General features: G+C 37.7%; 1 protein-coding gene across 1 annotated transcript; it reads left to right on the top strand.

Annotated features, from left to right (window-relative positions):
- The first annotated feature begins 86 nt into the window (after positions 1-86).
- LOC140137748 (uncharacterized) lies at positions 87-20,690 on the top strand. The gene is made up of 8 exons (XM_072159514.1): positions 87-204; positions 11,584-11,733; positions 14,852-15,020; positions 15,642-15,862; positions 16,375-16,488; positions 17,733-17,862; positions 19,070-19,178; positions 20,453-20,690. Exons 2-8 carry the CDS (start codon positions 11,615-11,617, stop codon positions 20,590-20,592), a joined length of 1,002 nt encoding a protein of 333 aa, XP_072015615.1. The 5' UTR covers positions 87-204; positions 11,584-11,614; the 3' UTR covers positions 20,593-20,690.
- The last annotated feature ends 471 nt before the right edge of the window (positions 20,691-21,161 follow it).

Consider the following 21,161-nt stretch of genomic DNA (forward strand, 5'->3'; position numbering starts at 1 on the left):
TATTAAAATTATTGTCACCAACAAAGAAAACCAAATTCACAGGGCTAACAAAAAGCACTGGAAATCTTCCGTTTACTTCCGTGAGCCCTGTGAAGATTTGTTGCAACACAATTTTTAGTCGCCCAATTTTCTCGTAAAATACGTCTTCCTTGTTGAGTTTACCAAACTTTTTCGTAAATAAAAGTGTAAACGGTTGTTTTATAGGTAAGTTGTTTAAATCGAATTAATAACATCGGAGTGCATATGATCATCGTGTGTAATTCTGTAAACTAAAAGCTTCGGAAGTAACTTGCAAAGCTGCCGAATTCTGCTACATTTCTAGATACAATTTATGATCCGTAAATTTTTAAGTTGTACAGAAGTAAATTTTAATCCAGAATTGTAAGGACTAGGAAGATGATACATTTCCCTATAAAATGATAGGTGAATGGTGTATTTTAAGCCAATATTAATGAAGTTATGGATGAAAGTATGTGACTGTCACTCAGCTCAGGTTCAGATTCAGAACTCATCTGACTGTAGTGTAGACGTTCGCTTTTCGTATCTCTTTCCTTGTTGGAAAGGTATAACGTTGACGAGATAGGAACATGTACCGAACATCCGGGACCTACTCTGCCGTGTTTGGCTGAGTAACGGTACATGAACACGTCTTTTGTGCCTATATGTAAATTAGTCATTGTGCTGTCGTGTATAAAAGCTGTGTTTATACCCATGGCCATGTGTTTTGAACTGGTACACTGATAGCCTGGAGCCGTGACATTGGCGCAAGATTTTTTACATTCTTATTCAATTTTAGTTCACATCATGATACCCTGCATAGGTAAATTACATATCAAATTAAAGCTATTGATGAGCTCTTTAAAATGGTACCTTAACTTTGCACATACTATGTGAACTTCTAGAGTTATGATTGTTAAGGTAAAAAAATCACAGGGTGGAGCCGTGGCTCCCACGCGGTGGCTCCCACGCGGTAAATTTGGTTTGGAATAGAAATCAGCTAATTTATAGCTAGTAACCTACCTAAAATGATTTAACTCAGCTAATTCAACTTTTATTTCATCATTGGCATTAAATATTAGGCATACTGTATAATTTAGGTCTATCAGTTTATAAGTTAGAGGTTGGAAACTGGAGCCCTGAACTTGAAGTGAAATTGCGGCTGTTATTGCCATGCAGAAAAGGCGAAATATATAATGCGGTAAAATTTGTAGTCATCGTTTTTCTGTTGTTGATGTCTTGTGGCTGGTAAAATTATTAATTAATACTGTTTATAAGTGCAACTGAAAAAAGCTTTAGACTGTCCCTACAGTCAGTTACAAGAAAATTGTTTAAAAAAACAACATTGACGTGTAAAATTGTAAGTTACCCAAGGGGGTGGATGGAGCCTTATGCAAAAGAAAGTGACAAAAGTGCTGTGCAAAACTTGCAATTTAAATAATCAAATCTGAACTTAAACTTAAAGCACTAAGGAATTATTTGGCCCAGAGTACAGGGTGACTTGACCTGAAGCCCACAGATATAATGCGACATCATACATGTATATGTTCCATTTCCATGTAACTTACTAGACTCTAGATCTTTAAAGTGCCGGTATGCCCAATTGTACAAAAGGTAATTAGGTTAGGCATTGGTTAAATTTTTAGTTATCAATCAGTTAGAAAACATTGTATGTATGTGTTTTTGTGCAAATTTGTGTCCAGGGTAACATAAATTGTAACTATTTGTACAAGTATTATCAAGAGCATTACGAGAATTTGAACAAATTTGTATATTTTTTACGTTCCGACAAAATGTTTACGCCATGAAAAATCTATAGCAGGTAGTATAGTAAATGTATACATTTTTGAAAGCTCTAGCTCTATAGAGCTTAAATATAATTTTCTTTTTGATGTGGGGTATAAGATAATAACAAAATATTCACACAAAGTTTTGAAAAATTTTCATGAAAAATCTCACATTCTACTTGCAATATCTCCCTAACCATTAACCCCACATAAAAATCAATGTCATTTTTGGTTTCCTTGTGGAATTTCCTCTCAGAATATGTATATTTTTCCTATGGTAGCATACACAGTTACTGAAATAATTAATATCAAATGAAAATTGGTGCATTTCGCGGAACTGAAAAAGTGAACTTTTCATGTCACACGAAAATCTACCAGTTCAAAACGCATGGCCCCATAGGTTACTCATCATTAGACTGAATCATTGTCGTTAGCTGCACAAGTTATGTGTGCAATTCTAGAGAACGTTGACCGACAGAGGGTGTCAATATAGGCCTACGTGTCGCTTGTGAAAAACAGCGATTCATGCGCACGCTCAGCAGGCAAATACGACGGCGATTTAGTACACTCACTGATCATGCGTGCGATTCAGATTTCTGCAAAAGCGATTGAGTATAAATGCATCTTTAGAAATGACTTGTACTTGGTAGTGTAATCCTTTTACAGCTTCATCTTGAGCTAAACTAGGATGTAACGGTGCAGAGTGACGTCAACAGCCATGGTGCGGTGCGTAGTGAAGAAGGTGAAGAAAAACAAAGCTACGGCAAAAAACCATCCAACGATGAACTGAGGGTGCACTATATACAGGAACTGGAGACTGGTTTACAGGAGTTTGCTGCCTGGTGGCGGAAGCATCCCCCTGATTGACACAAGGGCAGCTTCTTTGAAGGCAGCTGGGGTTGCTTGGATCACAACTGATGGAGGAAGATGATTCCAAACACGTATGGAGCGTGGATAAAAGGAAAACTTGAAACCCTCGGTAGATGGAGTTGGTACCTGGTACTTCAATTGATGATCATTGCGAGACAGGTAGCATGCAGGGGTAACACATGGAGGGAACTGGATATTGACAAACTGGTTGTGGATTTTGTAGAACATCACACTCTGGTCTACCAGGCGTCTTACGTGTAGGGAGTCCCAACCAAGACTGGTAATCATAGGTGTAACTGAGGTCGTCCGACGAAAATCAGCATAAACAAAGCGTGCAGCAGCTCTCTGAACTTGCTCTAGCTTGTTCACCAGGGATATTGTATGGATTCCAAGCTGCTGCAGCATACTCTAAACGTGGACGAACCAGGGCCTCATAAGCTTTCTTCTTAACATCTCTGGAACAGGGTGATAATGTCCTCCATAACAGGCCCAGGGTCTTGTTAGACTTCTTGATGATGTTGTTACAGTGGGAGTTCCATCGAAGATCATTGGAGATGGAGATACCTAGGTAATCATGTTGCTCTACACTGGTGAGTGGCTGCCCAAGAATGGAATATTGGAAATGACTGGGTTTTCTTTTGCGAGATATAGCAAGAACCGCACACTTCTTGACGTTAAAGTCCATCAGCCAATCAGTAGCCCAATCAGCAAGAACCTGCAGGTTTTCTTGGAGGATTTGATGATCTTCTTGGTTGTGGATCTCACGATAAAGGATGGAATCATCCGCAAATAGCCTGATGTTTGATTTTATGTTGTCTTGGATGTCGTTTATATATAATAGGAAAAGGGCTGGCCCCAACACAGATCCCTAGGGTACTCCGGATGTGACGTTACCCCATGTTGAGTGAGTACCGTTGACTGATACAGCTTGTTTGCGATCAGCTAGAATGCACAGATCCATCGGAGCGTAGATCCCCTGATCCCATAGAAGTCCAACTTAGCGGATAGATGTGGGTGTGAAACTCTATCGAACGCTTTGCTGAAATCAAGCAATATTACGTCTGTCTGGCCATGGTTGTCAAGAGTGTTAGCCCAGTCATGTACAGATGTGAGAAGTTGAGTAACGGTTGACAGGCGTTCTCTAAAGCCATGTTGTGAGTCCAAGAGGATATTGTGGGAACTCAAATGTTTGGCCATATGGCTCAGTACTATGTGCTCTAACATCTTACAACATAGGCATGTCAAAGATATGGGTCTGTAGTTAGCTGCATCACATTTGTCACCTTTTTTGTAGATAGCTGTAACCAGTGCCTGGCGCCACTGGACTGGTACGTCCCCAGTATCAATGGATTGTTGGTAGAGTACAGTCAGGGCTGGGGCTAACTCTTCAGCAACAGGTTTCAATAACTTCGGTGGCACTTCATCTGGACCACTGGCCTTGGCTGGGTTCAGTTGTTGCATCTGTTTAAGAACTCTTTGCTGGTGGATGACCAGTGGTGAGATGCTCGAGTGAGGTGAGGGGCCTTTATCAGGTATATCTCTGGCAGACGATGATGAGAAAACAGATTGGAACTGCTCATTTAAGGCTTGGGCTTTCTCCTCATCAGTGGTGCACAGTTTATTTTCTGTGCATAGAACTGGGATGCCAAGATTTTCGGTTTTCATGAGCTTGACATACGACCAAAAGGTCTTGGGATTTTCAGACAAACTACCACCGATTATGTTGTTGGTGTAGTTTAAATGTGCCTGGTGTATAGTTTTAGCAAGAGCATTTCTATACTCTCTGTAACTTCTCCATTTGGAGGAGGAATTTGATTTTCTGGCAACACTATACAGACGATCCCTCTTTCTCATTTGTCTCTTTATAGGGACTGTAATCCATGGCAGATGTCTTTTGCCACTTTTAAGCTTTGAGGGACATGCTCGTCCATAAGTTCTTTGATCTTGTTACTTATAATACTCAGTTTGTGTCCACTGAATTTTCTAGGGGATTGTTTGCCAAAAATTCTGAAGTGAACTCCTGTGTGTCAGCTTTTAGTTGTTCTAAGTTTGCTTGTTTGAAGTTAAACGACTTAAATGGTGGTTTGGATTGCCTTTTAGATTTCAGACTTATGTTGAAGAGAACTATGTTGTGATCTGATATACCAGGTAATGACTCAATATCATTTATGAGCTGCGGGCAACTCGTAACAATGAGGTCAAGAACACTGTTTGACCGTGGTCTTGTGATTTTATTCACCAGCTGAGCAAGAGAATTTTCAAGAAGAAAGTTTAAAAATTTCTGATGGATTGAAGCTGTACTACACTTGGTGGTAGACCAACTGTCCCAGTTGATATCAGGGAAATTATAGTCACCACCAGTGTTTACTCAGAGGCCGTATGTCTCAATTTTGGCCCAGTGAAAATTTTTTTGTCTCACAAAAATTTGTAATGCTGTATTACAATTAGTCAATTTGGGGAATTACTGGGCCAAAATTGGGCCAATTTGGGAAGAAAATGTTTCATTTGGCGCACCCAATTTCCAGAGAGAGTAAACACTGGTCACCACCTATGACAATATTTGGGGGACTTCTCTTGTGCTGATTTAATAATTTGGAGACAGAACATGAAAGATCCTCAAGGGCCTTGGCTTTGCTCGCAGCTGGGTGAGGACCATAAAAACTGGCAATATAAAATGGTTTTGAGCCAGCAAATTGTAAACATGACCAGATCAGTTCACTATTTGAGTCCATGTCTGGTATATCAACTGAGACCAGGGTGACCTTTGTGGCAATGAAGACACCGCCTCCATGAACATTCCTGTCTTTTCTATAAACTGTGTACCCAGGTGGGAAAACAGAATAAGTGGGCACATTGCTCTCAATCTTGCTTTCACACCCAAGGATAATATCGGGGCTATGTTGTTCAATGGTAGCAAGAAAAGCAGCTTGTTTTTTGATGCTCTTTATTCCATCACAGTTAATGATCATAGTTTTCAACCCATTGGGTGTGTGCTTATTTTGGGGCGGAGCAAACCTCGGGCATTTGTCAGGATCATTGGGGGTTGATGTCAAAGGATGGTCAAGATGGACTGTGTTTTCTGATTCATCACAGTCAAAACTACTGTCCAAAACAGAGAATGGATTTGAGATTTCAACAGACATGGTACCAAACAAAGAGCTGTTGAAGTTTGGACAACCACATTTAAAACAAATCCATGAGAAGCTAGATGGCAGATCACAGAGAGCTTCATAATTCATGCTCGAGATGCCACAGCAATTGGTGTGGCACCAGAAATTACAAGAGTCACACTGCAGAGCATGATCATTATCCAGGACTTCATTCTGACAAATACCACAAGGATATGCCGGATTGGGAGGGCCAGGATTGGTTTCAACTTGACCACTCAGGAGGATTGCGAGGAACAAATGATATGTGTTGTCAGATTTAAATTTCAAAACACAGGTTGCCAGTGATGATTTTTGTATGGCACACAAGGAAACATGTAAGCTCCAAGCTTCACTGTATTGCAAAAATTCAGAAATGTCAACACCCTGTAAGATTAAACTGGGTGGACGGGCACCTGTATGCAGACTAGGATCAGGGTTGTCAAAACCTACATAAGTATCTCCATGGTATGTATGTATACTTATAATACTACTACTATTTGGTTGGTGAATGGAAGCACCACTGTTGCCATGGTTAATCAAAACAACTGCATGTATTTGTAACACGAATGATGATAACATGAGAAAATTCATCAATATGGAATGTCTAGCCTCTTCATCACACGCCATCTTCATGATTGGTAGTGGTACAGGTAATAAATTGCATTAATAAAAGAGGAATGATCCTACCTTTCAGTCCCGCTAAAAGCACTTGAGATGATATTGCGCATGTAGTTGGGAAAACAAAGGGATCAAAATTCTGCAGTCCAGTCATATGGGATGGGATCAATGGGCAAGAGCAAACAACTCCTGTATGAGTTCCTTTGGCGATAAAATTCACAAAAATTGCAAGCACAGTGCAACAAGAAGGTTTATGGGTCCAAATCATAAACAGGAAAATCAGGATGGATTGTGTTTTCCGCCGAAATCAAGAAAATATAGCTGAAAAATCGGGGAGACCCAGGATGGCACCGCCTATGGCTATGACGTCACCAGCAATGACTGGCGATTGTGTGTTCTCAAGTGGGTTTTATCATGTTAATTAGTGACCTGACACACATTTGTATTGGTTCGATCAAGCATTGATGTTTTGTACTGGATCGTTCAAGCATCTCCAACAAATTTTTCAATGTAAGTGCCTCTGGCCCTAGTGGAAGTATAAACGGATACCGGTACTATATGGCCAGAGTTCTAGGGCTATCTGACTGAGACTGGTGACTGACACAGTCAGTAAGCAGTAATCCGTTGACCACTCATCCTGTCAATCAACATCTAATTGGCAGGGTTGCCAAAACTTTTTAGCCCAAGTCGCGGGTATTAGCCGTGAAATGTCGCCCAAATAGCCAAAAAATCGCCCAAATTTTAAAGTTGATTTAGGGGTTCTACACCCCCCTTTTGTAATTTTTGGAAAATGCTGAAATAAATTCTAAAAACAACAAAAACTAAAAAAAGAAAAAAAAAGAATTAAAAAAAAAAAGGGGAAGAAAAAGTCGATTTGAGGGGGGCGGGGTTTACATCCCGCTTTATTTTGGAATTTTTGGGAAAAGCTGAATAAAAAACTAACAAAAATGAAAAAAAAAGTTTTAAAAAAAGAAAAATTAAAAGACGGCTCAGGAGGTTGTACACCCCATTCTTTCTATTTTTTTGAAAATGCTGACATAAATTATAAAAAAACTAACAAAAACTGATTTTTTGTTATAGGCTTACTGTAAGAAAAATTTATTTGTGAATTTTTGTGGAAATATTGAAATAAATTACAAACTAATAAAACTGAAAAAAAAATGTTTAAACTGCAAGAAAACACACGTGACATTTTGGGGAAATGCTGAAATAATGAAAAACTAACAAACATAAAAAATTTAAGAAAAAAAAAACTGCAAATAAAATAAAATGTTGACTTTTGACGGGGTTCTGCACTACCTTTTAATTTTTGGGAAATGCTGAAACAAATTATAAACAAACGAACAAAAAGTTGACAAGAAAATACTGAGGTTACCTAACCTAGCTGGTGTCCCGTAGCCGCTTGTGACTGACTGGCCCCAGCCACTGGCATGATAATAATGTATACAATAGGTATGCCAGGTGAATTTAAATTTGCCATCAAACTGCATCATTTTATATATCAAATTAAAGCCCTTGACTCTTGAGTAAAGAAAGCCAAAACTGAAAACCTTTTTGTCATTGCACTTTCCGTGGCAAAGTTGCATCTTTTCAAAGATCGACTTTCATCAAAAAGATTCTGCTAGCAAAATTCCCCAAAACAGCATTACGGGGGTGTTTCTAGATCTTAGTCTCATGATGATAGCAGCTTTTTTTAATGGAACTGCTATCAAAATCCCTCTAAAATTCCATGTGTGAGTGTCTCATCACCATAAAAAATCATATATTTGGGTCAAGTGAAGTATAGAAAACATATTTATAAATGTAGGTTTCCTTGACCGACCTGTTCTTGAAAAAAATGAAATTTCTATGTAAATATGTATTGTGTTTGGTCCCCGGTCTAGGCGAATTTCGCTGACTAGCAAATGTGTTAACTAAGGTTTGCCTGGCATACCTATATACAATCTTCTATCTACTATCCACGACGACACGATAGATAGAGAGTGCTAGTATCACGTTCAGTCATTATAGCGTCATCAGTTTTAACGCATTAAAACAATTCTTTAGATTGTCCAATTTGGCTACAATTTAACTTGGCTAACATTTATCATTTAAGCCTTAATGTACGATTTCCGTCAAATTTTAATTTTGTTATTTTTTATTCAAAATGTTGAAATAATATTAGTAATAACTGCCAGGAAGGGTTGCTGTGCATTTTTAAGTTGAAATAACAAGGTAAAGTGAAAGAAACCCCACTGGTTATTTTGACCATTTAACATGCAGTTAACTTCTATGGGAGGACATATTATCATATTTTTTAAATTATGATAATATGTCGAACTTTGCTCTGTTGACCTACAAAAGACAACAAATTTGGCCGATTCCATTTAGGTGCAAGTTGGGACATGTGTAAACATTACAAATATGCAAAAAAATCAGGTTTGAAAAAAATTAACCAATTTCATATTATAAGTTCGTACATTATGGCTTTAAGTATCTTAGCTGAAGTGTTTGCTTACTTTTAACTGGAAACACGGGCCCTGAAGTACTGAAATTCCGACTATATTATGAGTCCGTTTAATTCTACAACCTTGCTTGATCAAAGTTGTTTTGACGACCGACCAGCGCCACTCATTATATATCAATGGGAAAATCCAGTGCTGGGCAAATCAATCCATCTCCCGATTGGCAAACGTTGACTTGTCATTGCAAACTGATGGTGACACCCTTCCGGTGTCATATCTTCTTGAACATGTGAGCCCAGCACTACATTTGTTGATCACCTATTACAATGGCGACTGTGTGATGTCTGACGATCACTCGAGAAAAATTGACACAAAATGACGTTTTTCGTAAGAACAGTCATGGTGAATTGATGAAGGAATATAGCTAGGCTTAGAGAAAAAACGCAATTTTTTGACCAAAAATGCGAGATGGCAACTGCAAAATGCGAGAAAAAGCGAGATTTATGCCCCCAAATTGGCGAAAATTAAAAAAAAATTAATTAATTAAATAAATAATATACTGCCCTCTATTTCTGAATTTAACCATTGCATTGCTTGAGCAGAACTGACGCCGGCGAGTGACCAAAAATACACAAATATTTGCTCATAAATCAGCTTAAAAGGTCAATATACTGAATGATTTGTGTAGTAAATAAAGAATATCACTTGCAATGTTGCTTGGATTTGCCAGAAAATGGATCGTTTTTGCAAAATCAGGCTGGAAAATCGGGTCAAACTTTAAGCTTATCAGTTGTAATGGTTGTCGAATTCTGCAACCATGCGCCACAGAAATAGATTTTCGTGGTAGAAATGAATGTTTTGAAAGCGAGAAAAGCACTAAAAAGCGAGATTCACGGCGTGAAATGCGAGATTGCGTTTTGTCTCTAAGCCTAAATATAGCACATGTGTCACTATGTCAAGAACAATATCCTCATATTTTAACTTGAGGAAGAAGTTTTTCACGCCACCGAGGCCACCCTAGACCACCTTCAATTTTTTTCAAATTTTACACAGGGTGTTTTCTAGCCCAATGGAACATTTTAAGACCAGGTAGAAAAAATCTGCATGGCATGAGTGGCGTTTGATGCACCCTAATGGTCATGTCTTTTGGCACCGGGTGTACACTTTTTCAATGTATCTTATTATATTTTGAGCCGAAGTTATACCATTAAACATTAGATAATGACCCAACCACAAGAAAAGTATACATTTTCTGAAAGGAAATTGCATGAGGAATCTGAATATTGCATTCAAAAAATTGTTGGAGATAAAAGGCAAACATTATAGCCAAAAATTATTTTCAAATTAACTTATTTTTTGTGCACCCTGTATAATCACATAAGATGTACAATTTACAATGTATTTGAGAAATAGAAAACATGTCCTCCAAATTTGATACATACATGTATGGTGCAAAAAATAAAACATTTTTGTAATTAATGTCCAATTCGAGAAAAACGCATTTGAAATTTGATGTTTACATAGGCGCCTGTGTATTAGGGTACACAATGTATTGTTGGTCGAATCAGAAAAAAATTGATTTTCATTATCTAAATCCATTTATTATTGAGAAATAACACTTTGATGTTTTGCAAAAGTTCATTCTACAAATCATATACTTTGAAAGCTTGCTTGATTTATTGTTGTTAATGAGTTATGTACGTTTTACAAAAGTGCTGTTGTTTCAGCCCTCTTTACAACATAACTCAAGAACCACAAGACCTACAAAATTATATCTGTGATATTTGAATTCTTCTACACACTCGCTATGAAATGATCAATGCAATTTTTGCCAAAGCTCACTACCATTCGCAAGATGCTGTGAACGACCAAATCACAACAGTTTAAAATAGTTGCTAACCTTAAGTAATTAAGCATTATTACAAAAAGTATGTACACATGTTTTCAAGCTTAAGTTGGTGTTAATTATTAGAGAGAGTCACTACCTATAACATCAAAAAATAAAATTTTTGTTAATTTTGAACATGTACCGGTAATGGAAATTGTGCCCACTTTATGACATGCGACCCTGTAATCAGGTAGAGCTTCGGTCTTAAAACGGTATTTATGTTGAAATGCTAAATTTTTTGACTTTCTACGCTTGGAGGGGGCATAGAATCGATTAAATGCTGAAATGGCTGATTCGATGGCTGATTTTGGGAGATTCGCATCGAGCGAGCACAATCTGTGCAAATAAGGTAGCGCACAATCCAATACGAAAGGCAAACGCATGATCAGTTTGTGCGATGCACAACACGGCACGCATGGAGGTTACTAATATTTACGCTAGAACATTTACACATTTTACTGTCAAACAATTGTGAGATATTAATTACCTCGATTTGCGTTTGTGTTTTTACAAATAATAAAATATGATTGGATCACATGCTTCGCGTATATTCATGCGGTTAAGAATAGTACCGGTAGTTAAAACATCAGTTATTATTTTGCTCATGTGAAATATCTAAAATAAATCTTGCATGCTTTTGCTTCATTTTAAATATCTTGAAGCCATAGTAGTCAATATTTTTTTTGTTGGGGGGGGGTGACATGCAGGCAGTGCATGTGCTATCGCCGGTCCAGTTTTAGGTCAATTTTCATGAGAGTATACAAGCTACACAAAGGTAGAAATGCAGCAAGTTTTAATTGTACACTGATTGATATTTTTGTTTTTCACAGGTTGACTTTATAGAAAAAACGTTTTGTCAGTATGACATCGTCAGCTGTCATAGAGAAAGAGTTATCAGATTTAAGGAGCAAATGTACATCTCAAATAGAAGGCTCTGAAGTCATCACATGTCATCCAGCTCAAATCAGAGTACAGATTACGTAAGTGAAAACTTGTATTGTTATAAAATAAATAGTATTAATTAACTATAAGCAAACTTTTAGCACAGACTCATTTAAGTGTTTGCACATTATTATGGGCGGGGTGTAAATGATGATTTCAATAAACATCTGCATATTTAAATATGAAAGTATGTGTAAAGGGTTTCTTAAGGACCTATACCTGCTAGTGTCCTGTGGGGTAAGATTTTTCCACCTTAATCTTGGAATTTATTCCCTAAATAATACCAACCTGACCCATCTTGAACAATTTGGAACATCACACCCGATTCTAACTTATTTATTTTCACCCAATCCAAATTTCTGCTAGCCTCATCGCGATTCATTTGACTATTCCAGATCCAATGATCCGATCAATGTCAATTGAAAACTAAAAATGACGACCGAAATGCATTATAATTGAATACCTGAGTGGAAGAAGGCCCAACTCCAAATTTACAAAAATGAGGTAGACCCAGCACTTTCTTGCCACCAGACTGTAATTCCTTGTGTGTGAAAGATGAGCCAAAATACACTCTCTAAGGGAACAACCCAAAAGTTCGATGAAGCCCTATAAACGAAAGTCCTTTCGTTAGAAAGCTAACCCCCGCCCCCCTCCCCTCTAACGTAAGTGTCAAATATCGGGAATTCCAACCCGTATTCATGGGGCACAGGGCCGTCGCTATGGTCGATGGGGTTATGGAGGGTGCGACATTGCTAGGATGTTGAACACGTTTAAAAAACAATAATTCTATTTTATTTTGAAATATTTTTCTTCATAAAAATTAGGACTTGCTGAATTTTCATATAAAAAAGAATCAAAATGCGGTACAGCTGCTTTAAAAATGAACTTACAAGTTGCAGGTTGCGAGTACTTACTTACTTACTTTACTTTTGTCCTCCGCTTGTTCCTCTCAGAGTCGCTGGGAAATGATGGGACGTCTGTCTTGGGCTGCATGGGTAGCATCTGTCAGGTTGGTATTGTGCCTTGTCAGGATTTTCTTGACCCCCTCAATCCATCTTCTTCTTGGTCTTCCTACAGGCGTGGTACCGGACAGTTTGCTGTTGTAGGTCCGCAGGGCTGGTTGATTTGTGGGCATGCGCATAAGGTGACCAAACCATTTGATGCGATGGCTTTCAATCTGGTCTAGCATAGGCTTGGTGCCAACCATGTCTCTGATGACTTCATTTCTAATTTTGTCCCGTCGTGTCTTGTTTACAGCTTTTCGTAGGCATTTCATTTCACAGGTGGTGATCTTCCGTTCAGTCTTTTTTTTTTTAGCCCATGTTTGTGCCCGGTACCCGAGAGTCGGAGTATAGATTGCGTTGATGATTGTTCTTTTGCATCCATTGGCACAGCTGGGTGGGAAAGTATAGGCCCAAGCATGAAGGTGATGTTGTTTGCTTTCTGGCATCTGGTTTCAATTTCTCGGTCTATCTTCCCGTCTTCAGTAAAGATGCTGCCCAGGTACTTAAACTCCTTTGATTGCTGGAGGGTTGTGTTGTCAATCTTGATGTCCAAGGTCTTTTGGGATCGGCTGATCAGCATGGTTTCTGTCTTTGGGATGCTTATGCTCATGCCATACTTCTGGCAGGTTGCGTGCAGTCTGTTGGTGTGGTTTTGTAAGCTAAGGCTGTCTTGGTGGATGAGACATTGATCATCTGCAAACAGTAGTTCATTGAGAGCTTCTTTTATTTGAAATCATTTGAAGCAACCACTGTAAAATGTCAATATCGTACTTCATAAAATACTAAAATTTTACAATTATATATTAAATCTTTAAAAAAGATCAACTTTGACCGATGTTTTAACTACTTCTTTACAAACGTAATTGGACTTTTTGACCCCCTCCCTCCCTAACGAAAGGACTTTCGTTTATAGGGCTTCATCGAACTTTTGGGTTGTTCCCTAAGTCTAAATAGTCTTCCATGTACACTTAATCGTGGTTATCATTGAAGAAAGGCCCAACTCCATGGAGTTGGGCCCTTCTTTTGGTTAAAGAGGAATTTTGTTCATCCATGAAATCTGCTTTTCACTACAATAAACTTTTTTGTTAACATATTACATGCTTCTACTTGTGCAATTAATGGATAATTACCATAATTTCTGTAGCTATTTATAACACATCTGCTTACGGAACTGGCACTTGCAGTATATTAGTGGAAGAAGGGCCCAACTCCAGCTCGTATTAAGACCTGTACCGTTGCCATGGAAACATCATATATAATTTCGAATATATGTAATATTGTATGTTCGTGTATTAAATGTCCCCTGAAGATGATAACATTCTGCCTATAAAACTTTTCCAAATATTAAGTTTTTTCTTAATATCTCAAAAACAGATTTGATGGAGTTGGGCCCTTCTTCCACTCAGGTATTCAATTGATTGCACACACACCCCACACCCCCTTCTAAAGAGCAGTATTTTAAGCATACATAGTCATCATTTGGAGGACATATTTAATAACGCATTGTCTTTTTGAAAATGCTTGTTTCAACTTTCAAGTTCCCTCATAAAGATGGTAATTTGTGTGTGACTGTGTTGTTTTACACTGTTCTATTACGGTGTGTCTGTGAAACTTACATAAATTTGAGTATGACATAATTAAATGCAAAAGTAGGAGAAAGTTTAAGCAATGAGGCACTGTAACTGAAAGGGGCTATATTGAAAATAGGTACTTCATATCCTGGGCAGCAAGGGAGAACAGTGCTGGTCACTGCCCCGGTTAAAGAAGAAATAAATAAAAGTTCGAAGTCATGAGCATGATACGTGTGATATGACAGGAACTGAAGTATTGTTCTCAGATTTGAGTTTTTTTATTATATCGTCAGCCTGCTACGCTAATTGCCCAAGTCATTTTTTGTAATTTTGAGAACAAATCACAAAATATAGTTCAAGCATGCATTTAAACATATTTATTCACCAATCTTTGAACAAGAACAAATGATAATGAGACTAATAAAAGGGAATAATCCGAAATAATTAGGGTGATTACGTAACTGATGCATGCTTGAACCACATCCTCTTCTCAAAATTACAAAATATGACTTAGGCAATTAGCGTAGCAGGCTGATGATATTCTATATCACTGATCATACATTGTTTGTAAATATCCACAGAAAAACCAAGTATAAAAAGCTGGTGGTATGTCTACAGTTTCCTGCTGATGGCTATCCTAGTAATGCTATTGTGATTGAAATCAAGAGTAAGACGATACCAGAGAGACTGTGCAATGGGTTTACTACTATATGTGATGCAGAAGCAAAGAAATTGTGTGGAAAACCACATGTAAGTGCTCATTGAAACTATGAATTTTGTACTTAAATTTTAGTAGTTAAAGACCCATTCAGTGATCCGAGCAGGCAAGCACAAGTGTAAAAAATTTAAAATTGTTTATAATTTGCTTAAAGGTGAAGGATAAGTCATTCAAATTGTCTTTTGCTATTTTTGAAATGAACAATTTGGTAATGAAAATAGCAGTTTTGACGAGCTTACAAAATTTCTCCACTAGAGCATACTAAACCACCGACAGGGTACAAACCCGCAACCTCTTGCACCATAGTCAAATGTCTTATTGATTGAGCTAACTTGACTGTTCTGTGGTCGGACTTTTCAAGTAAGGTCGATCGGTCAGGATTTTTTTTAGCAAATGACCCTGAAAATCTACAAAATTTGTAAATAAATTACATTTCTTGTTGCAATTTTTTGTTTGCTTCGCACATTTTTTAGCAATGTTTTTAGCATTGGATTGTAGGCCTATATGTGGTCATAAGAAATGAGAGATATGATGACCAAGTTGTCAGGAATCTCACCCTATGGATGTGGAGAAAAATTCAAATATAATATTTCATCATACAGAAAAAAAATGACCAAACCATTAACACTCATCTTTCCACCACTCTTCCACAGGTACTAGACATCCTTCTATTTATCAGAAAGTTTTTAGATGATAACCCATTTACTGTATGCAGTGACGAACTTGCCTTCATAAAGAAAGAACTAATCACAGATAACGATGAAATCAAAACCAAACAGAAAGCTGGCGTCATCACATTACATCTCAAAGTACAGGAATATTTTGTCAAGTTAAAGTGCAAAGTGCCAAATGAGTATCCTGAACATCCGATTAGGTGAGACTTTGTTGTAAGCAAAGAGATTAGAACCTGTTTGCACGTCACTCATGGAGGGCAAAATAGTGTACATTGTACCTCCCAATGAGGTAGAACCAAAGAGTACCAACTCCTCCCTGTTTGCATGTCACCCGGGCATGTCACTCATGGAGGGCAAAATAATGTTCGGAGTATTGGGTTGTGCTGATAATGCACGCTAAGTGCTACGCGTGTTAATACACGGAAAAGTCATTTGATTTTTGTAATGTTTTTACTTTTTTGCAAGAATTAGAATGCCTAAAAACTTATTTATATTATTTATTTAGAATGAAATTATCATGCATTGATTTCACTCAGTATAATACTCAACCTTGGGCTTGACCCAGTATGGCACTTTGTGCATGATAATTTCCGGTACCATACCGCCACTTCACCTAGTAACTAATAAACATTTGAAGCTGATGTAGTTCACACAGTCTTCATTATGTGGACGTAAACATTAAAAGAATTCTGTATATGCATTTCATTTGCAGCGTTGAACTAGATGACAGCAATTTTCCTGGTTTGTTCAAAACCATGTTTGTAGCACAAGCAACAGAATTAGCAAGGCGGCGTGTTCAACCTCCTCTCAAGAAACCCAAACCAGGGTAAGTGAAAACTGAAACGCTGAACTTGTAACAAATAGCAGAATTCTGACATAAAAATCCCGCTCCTTGCTTACGGTGCAAATGGCAGCCATCTTGGATATGCAAGTGAGGGAAAACCCATTGACGATAGAGATAACAGGCTGTGTTCAATCGGTCAAAGTCTCAGCATCACCCGATAATGATGTCTAATTGTTCTATGAAATGCGACAGGCGATACTGCATATTTTTACGGCCTTTCGTGTTTACGTGAAGACACACATAGCTCGAGCGAATGCACGCAGCGCTGGCATGATTGTTAAACACATCATGATCGAACAATCGGCCCTCAGGAATATGCGATAATTCACAGCATACAATGCACAGGGACTTTAACTGTTGACACATGGTCTGTAGTAGTCTGCGGGGAAAACATACTATAATTACTTAATAAGCATTTTAAATGATTATTCCTCATTACTCATAAGTAGTTTTCAAAATTCACCTTTGCTACACATCAAAGCTCATTGCTATGGCAGCCATGATCTTGGATTTGCTGAGAAGGGAATATTCCCATTTATGGGTTGTGAGCAGGAAGTGTTAATGCATCGTAAGTAACCTTAATTAGCCTTGCCATTAAAAGAAGACTGAATTTCCTTACAGGTCACAAAAGCAATACCAGCAGTCAAAAACAGAAGCAAACATAATCCTTGGAATGTATGCGAGCCCATAAGTTTATGGAAGACATGACCTTAATTATCCGCATAAAGAGTGTGAATTTCACATGGAGTTACCTGAATGGGTGTCCCCATGTTTAGAATATTAAGGTTATGCCTACCATATATAGGGAGTGTCTGGAATTCAACTGGAACCAATGGTCAAGAGGCCTTACATTTTGATGCCTTTTGAAAATGATATAAGTTTTTGATGTCTTTGGAAGATGGTGTCAGTTATTACATTTAAACAAACGATGGAGCACATCATCGATGTCTGTACCATCAACATGTCCCACACGGTGCCCCTGGACTTCAAGAGCTTGATGAAGACACCATCAGCGAGCTGTGCATGGACCTACCTGTTTAGCTACTTTGCAGGGATCTACCTGTCTAGCTTCAATGTACCTGATGGACCTTACATGCAAGAAGATGATATACAAGGGCAGTATTCTTGATGAGTTAACAATTTGTAAACCTTTTTGACTTCATCTGACATACTATTCCTGTTGGATATTCATTGATTTAATTCTAAACATGTTTGTCAATTTACAGTGAACCACCTTTTGAGCCCAAGCCTTCACTACGCCATGTTGTAGAGTATTTAGTCAAAGATTGTATACGAAGGTTTCCAGTGCTGCCATGTCCTGTTTGCAAAGAAAGGGCTTTCCCTAAGAAACCTGAGGTAAGTAAGATTTTTAGAAGAAACAAGTGTTCAATATTTTCATTTTTATCCCCCTGGCTTTAGCCATAAGCGGGTTATTGTGATAGTATATTCCTTTTGTTTAGTGGTAGTGGGGGTGTATAAGTATGTAAGGCTGCTTATGTCCATTTTGGTTTTTTCCTGATATTTTCTTGCCCTTTTATCCGATAGACCTTTTTCCATGACATCACAATTAATCAAAATTGGGTCCAAGAGACAGCTTGTGTTAATTATATTGGATCTAGATGTAAAAAATCAAGGCACACCTCATCGCTTATTTTCTCATAAGGTTTAGTTTATTGTCAAAAAACAGTGTGTTCAAACATGGTCCACATTGTTTTAAACTTGTTTTGAGCCTTCAAAATGGAAAGTATAAAGGAAAGCGTTTCTTTGATACTTCATTTCGTAACTTTTATATTTTATACATTATGGTATGACAAACGCAAAGTATATCGCGCAGCGTGTAACGCAATGTTATCTTTTGCATTGGCTGCTCATTTTTCGTTTGCACATAGATCACTCTGAATGCTGTGTTATCACACAGGCTGTCTCTGGGAACCAATTTTAATTAATGATGTCACTGGAAAAAGGTCTATAAAGGTCTGAAACTTGGTGTAAGTTAACTTTAATATGTATCGTCATTTCAAAGTCATGCGAGGTGAAAGTAGTAAAGATGGTTAAATTTGATTTTTTTCCTGATATTTTCTTCCACATTTGTCCTATAATGATATAAAATTGGATCGGTTGAGCCCATATTTATTGGTCGAGCTATGAGTTTTAAAATATTGGACGAGACGTAGTCGAGTCCAATATTTTACAACTCATAGCGAGACCAATAAATATTGGGCGAAGCATCAATTTTATCATTATTATGTTTTGGATCCAATATTATCACAACTTGGATCCATCAAAACATAATAATTATGAAACATATGTAAGTTAACTTTAATATGTATCCAGGGGCAGATTCAGGAATTTTCAATGGGGGGCATCAAGCTACACCTGCCGCACCACCCACACAAAGTCAGGTGCTGCTCTGTAAAAAATTAGGGGGCGAGCCGGTGTGTCCCCCACCCCAAATCCGCCTCTGGTATCAGCTTGTGATTGTCATTCAAGTAATTTCTTCAAGTAATGTGTGTAGAGCAATAACTTAATCACCCTTCCCTGCATTATCTTCCCTAACCTACAGCATGTAATAAATGATCCTAAATCAGGCAGACATGTGGAATGGATGTACTGTGGACATGTGTACCATCATGGATGTGTAGATGCATATATGAAGATACCACCATTTACAGGTGAGTTAAACAGGCAAATTTACTTTGCTCAAATCAGTAGCGCCAGAATTTTATGGGAGGTGGGCAAGGTGAATTTCAGAAGTGGAAATCAACAAATTTTGCGCAAAATTGTCGCCAAAAGTGGACATTTTCATAATTTGGGGGGGGGGGGGGAGGAACTAGGGGCAAGAATTCTGCCCCCCACCCTTGGTGCCGCCACTGGATCAGATGGTAACAGGTGAATTTTGTTTTCACTCAAAGCTCTAGTGCAAAGTGCAAACATGCACAGATTTAACATAGCTGTGTACTTGAAACAGTTGCCTGGATCATTACACTGATTATATCAATTGCACTCTTACATAAATACTACATAGATATGGTGTGTTACCATGTAATAGTTTTGCTATCAACTAACGCTGTTTGATAATTTTTATCATCCCAACGACCCTTATATCATGTAATGCGTTATGACCGTTCATGTCTTAGCCATATGTAGTATATGTGTCATATATGTGCAGGGAAAAGACTGCTTCCTTGGGCAACTTGTGCATGTGTCATTTCTCATTCATAGACTCCCTGATTTAGTTGTGAATTATTTGAGTATAGATAGGTAATGGCAAAACTTGGTGTTGTGTATATGGTGTCAAATGAGTATAAAACATTCTTAAAAAGTCATTTTTTTGTATGAGTGATATTAAAGGAAGTCTCCGGCAATCACAACATTATGCCATTAAAGAAAAATTATTATCAAGCACAAATCACATGTTTTTATTAAAAACAGACTCATATTGACCATTAAAAATGAATAAAAACATCTGTCTTTCAATTCAAAATTCCTGGGTGCCGAAATTGTCTAGTGCAATGATGTCCCAGTATACAATTGGGTACAAATAACCATGATGTCATTGCACTAGACAATTTTTGGCACGGGAATTTTGAATATTGTGTGTTGAGAGCCGGGTGTTTTTATTTGTTTTTATGGTCAATATGAGTTTATTTTAAATAAAACCACGTGGTTCATGCTTGATAAGTATTTTTCTAACATATAAGGCATAATGCTGTGATTGCCGGAGACTTCATTTAAACAAGTATTAACTGTCTTAAATTAATGTGATCGTAGAAATATAATCACTCGGTAAAAGATGGATTGTTAAATTGATGAGAAAGAATCTGTGTCCTTAACATCACATAAATTTAAGACAGTTAATATTTATACTATACAATGCCAAAAGTGCTATAGAGGCCAGTTGAATCCACTTTTGTTATGTGTCTCGTTTATTTTCCCTCATCTGCAGGTGGTAAGAAATGTCCAGATTGTGGGAAGAGAATATACCATGACAAATGGAACATAGCACCTAAGCTATCAGAGGATCGATGGGCACACGAACAAGCTAGACAACGAGAAATAGATGAAGTTGTTGAATTCTTGTCATGATGATAACTCATGTGTAGATACACAGATAACACAGCCAGACAACTCCATCATGGGGTTAGCTATGCAGCTATGCATACCTTAATAGTTATCTTGGTATAATGTGGCAGGACCAGGCAAAATGAGTTTTTTGTAAATTTATTTTGTTTGTTTGTGTCACATTATGTGCATGTTGGTCTCTGAAATATATTGTTAAAGGACATGGTCCAATTAACAAACCTCATCCCGTTTTTTTATAAAAAATGAGATTTTGGTATACATTTTTGTAAGTGGAAAGCCAATATTTTTTCTAATTTACCCTGTGAAATATTAGGGTTGAAAGATGTTTCATTGTTTGAGGCAAAACATCTTAAGTGAATTTAATTACACACTTTGGGCTCTCATTTCAAAAGTTATTGAAATTCTGGCCTGAAACTCTTTAGGTGGGGTACGAGGCAAAAATAGTGCAAAAGAATACTACAGGTCTTCCCGCTGGCCTTTCAACTAATTTGTGTCCACTGTGGAACACTTGGTATGCATGCAGCTTTGCATGCAGCAACACACATGCTGCAACCTTTGTCATAAGATTATCG

Source organism: Amphiura filiformis, chromosome 17, assembly GCF_039555335.1.
Source record: "Amphiura filiformis chromosome 17, Afil_fr2py, whole genome shotgun sequence".
Classification (NCBI taxonomy): domain Eukaryota; kingdom Metazoa; phylum Echinodermata; class Ophiuroidea; order Amphilepidida; family Amphiuridae; genus Amphiura; species Amphiura filiformis.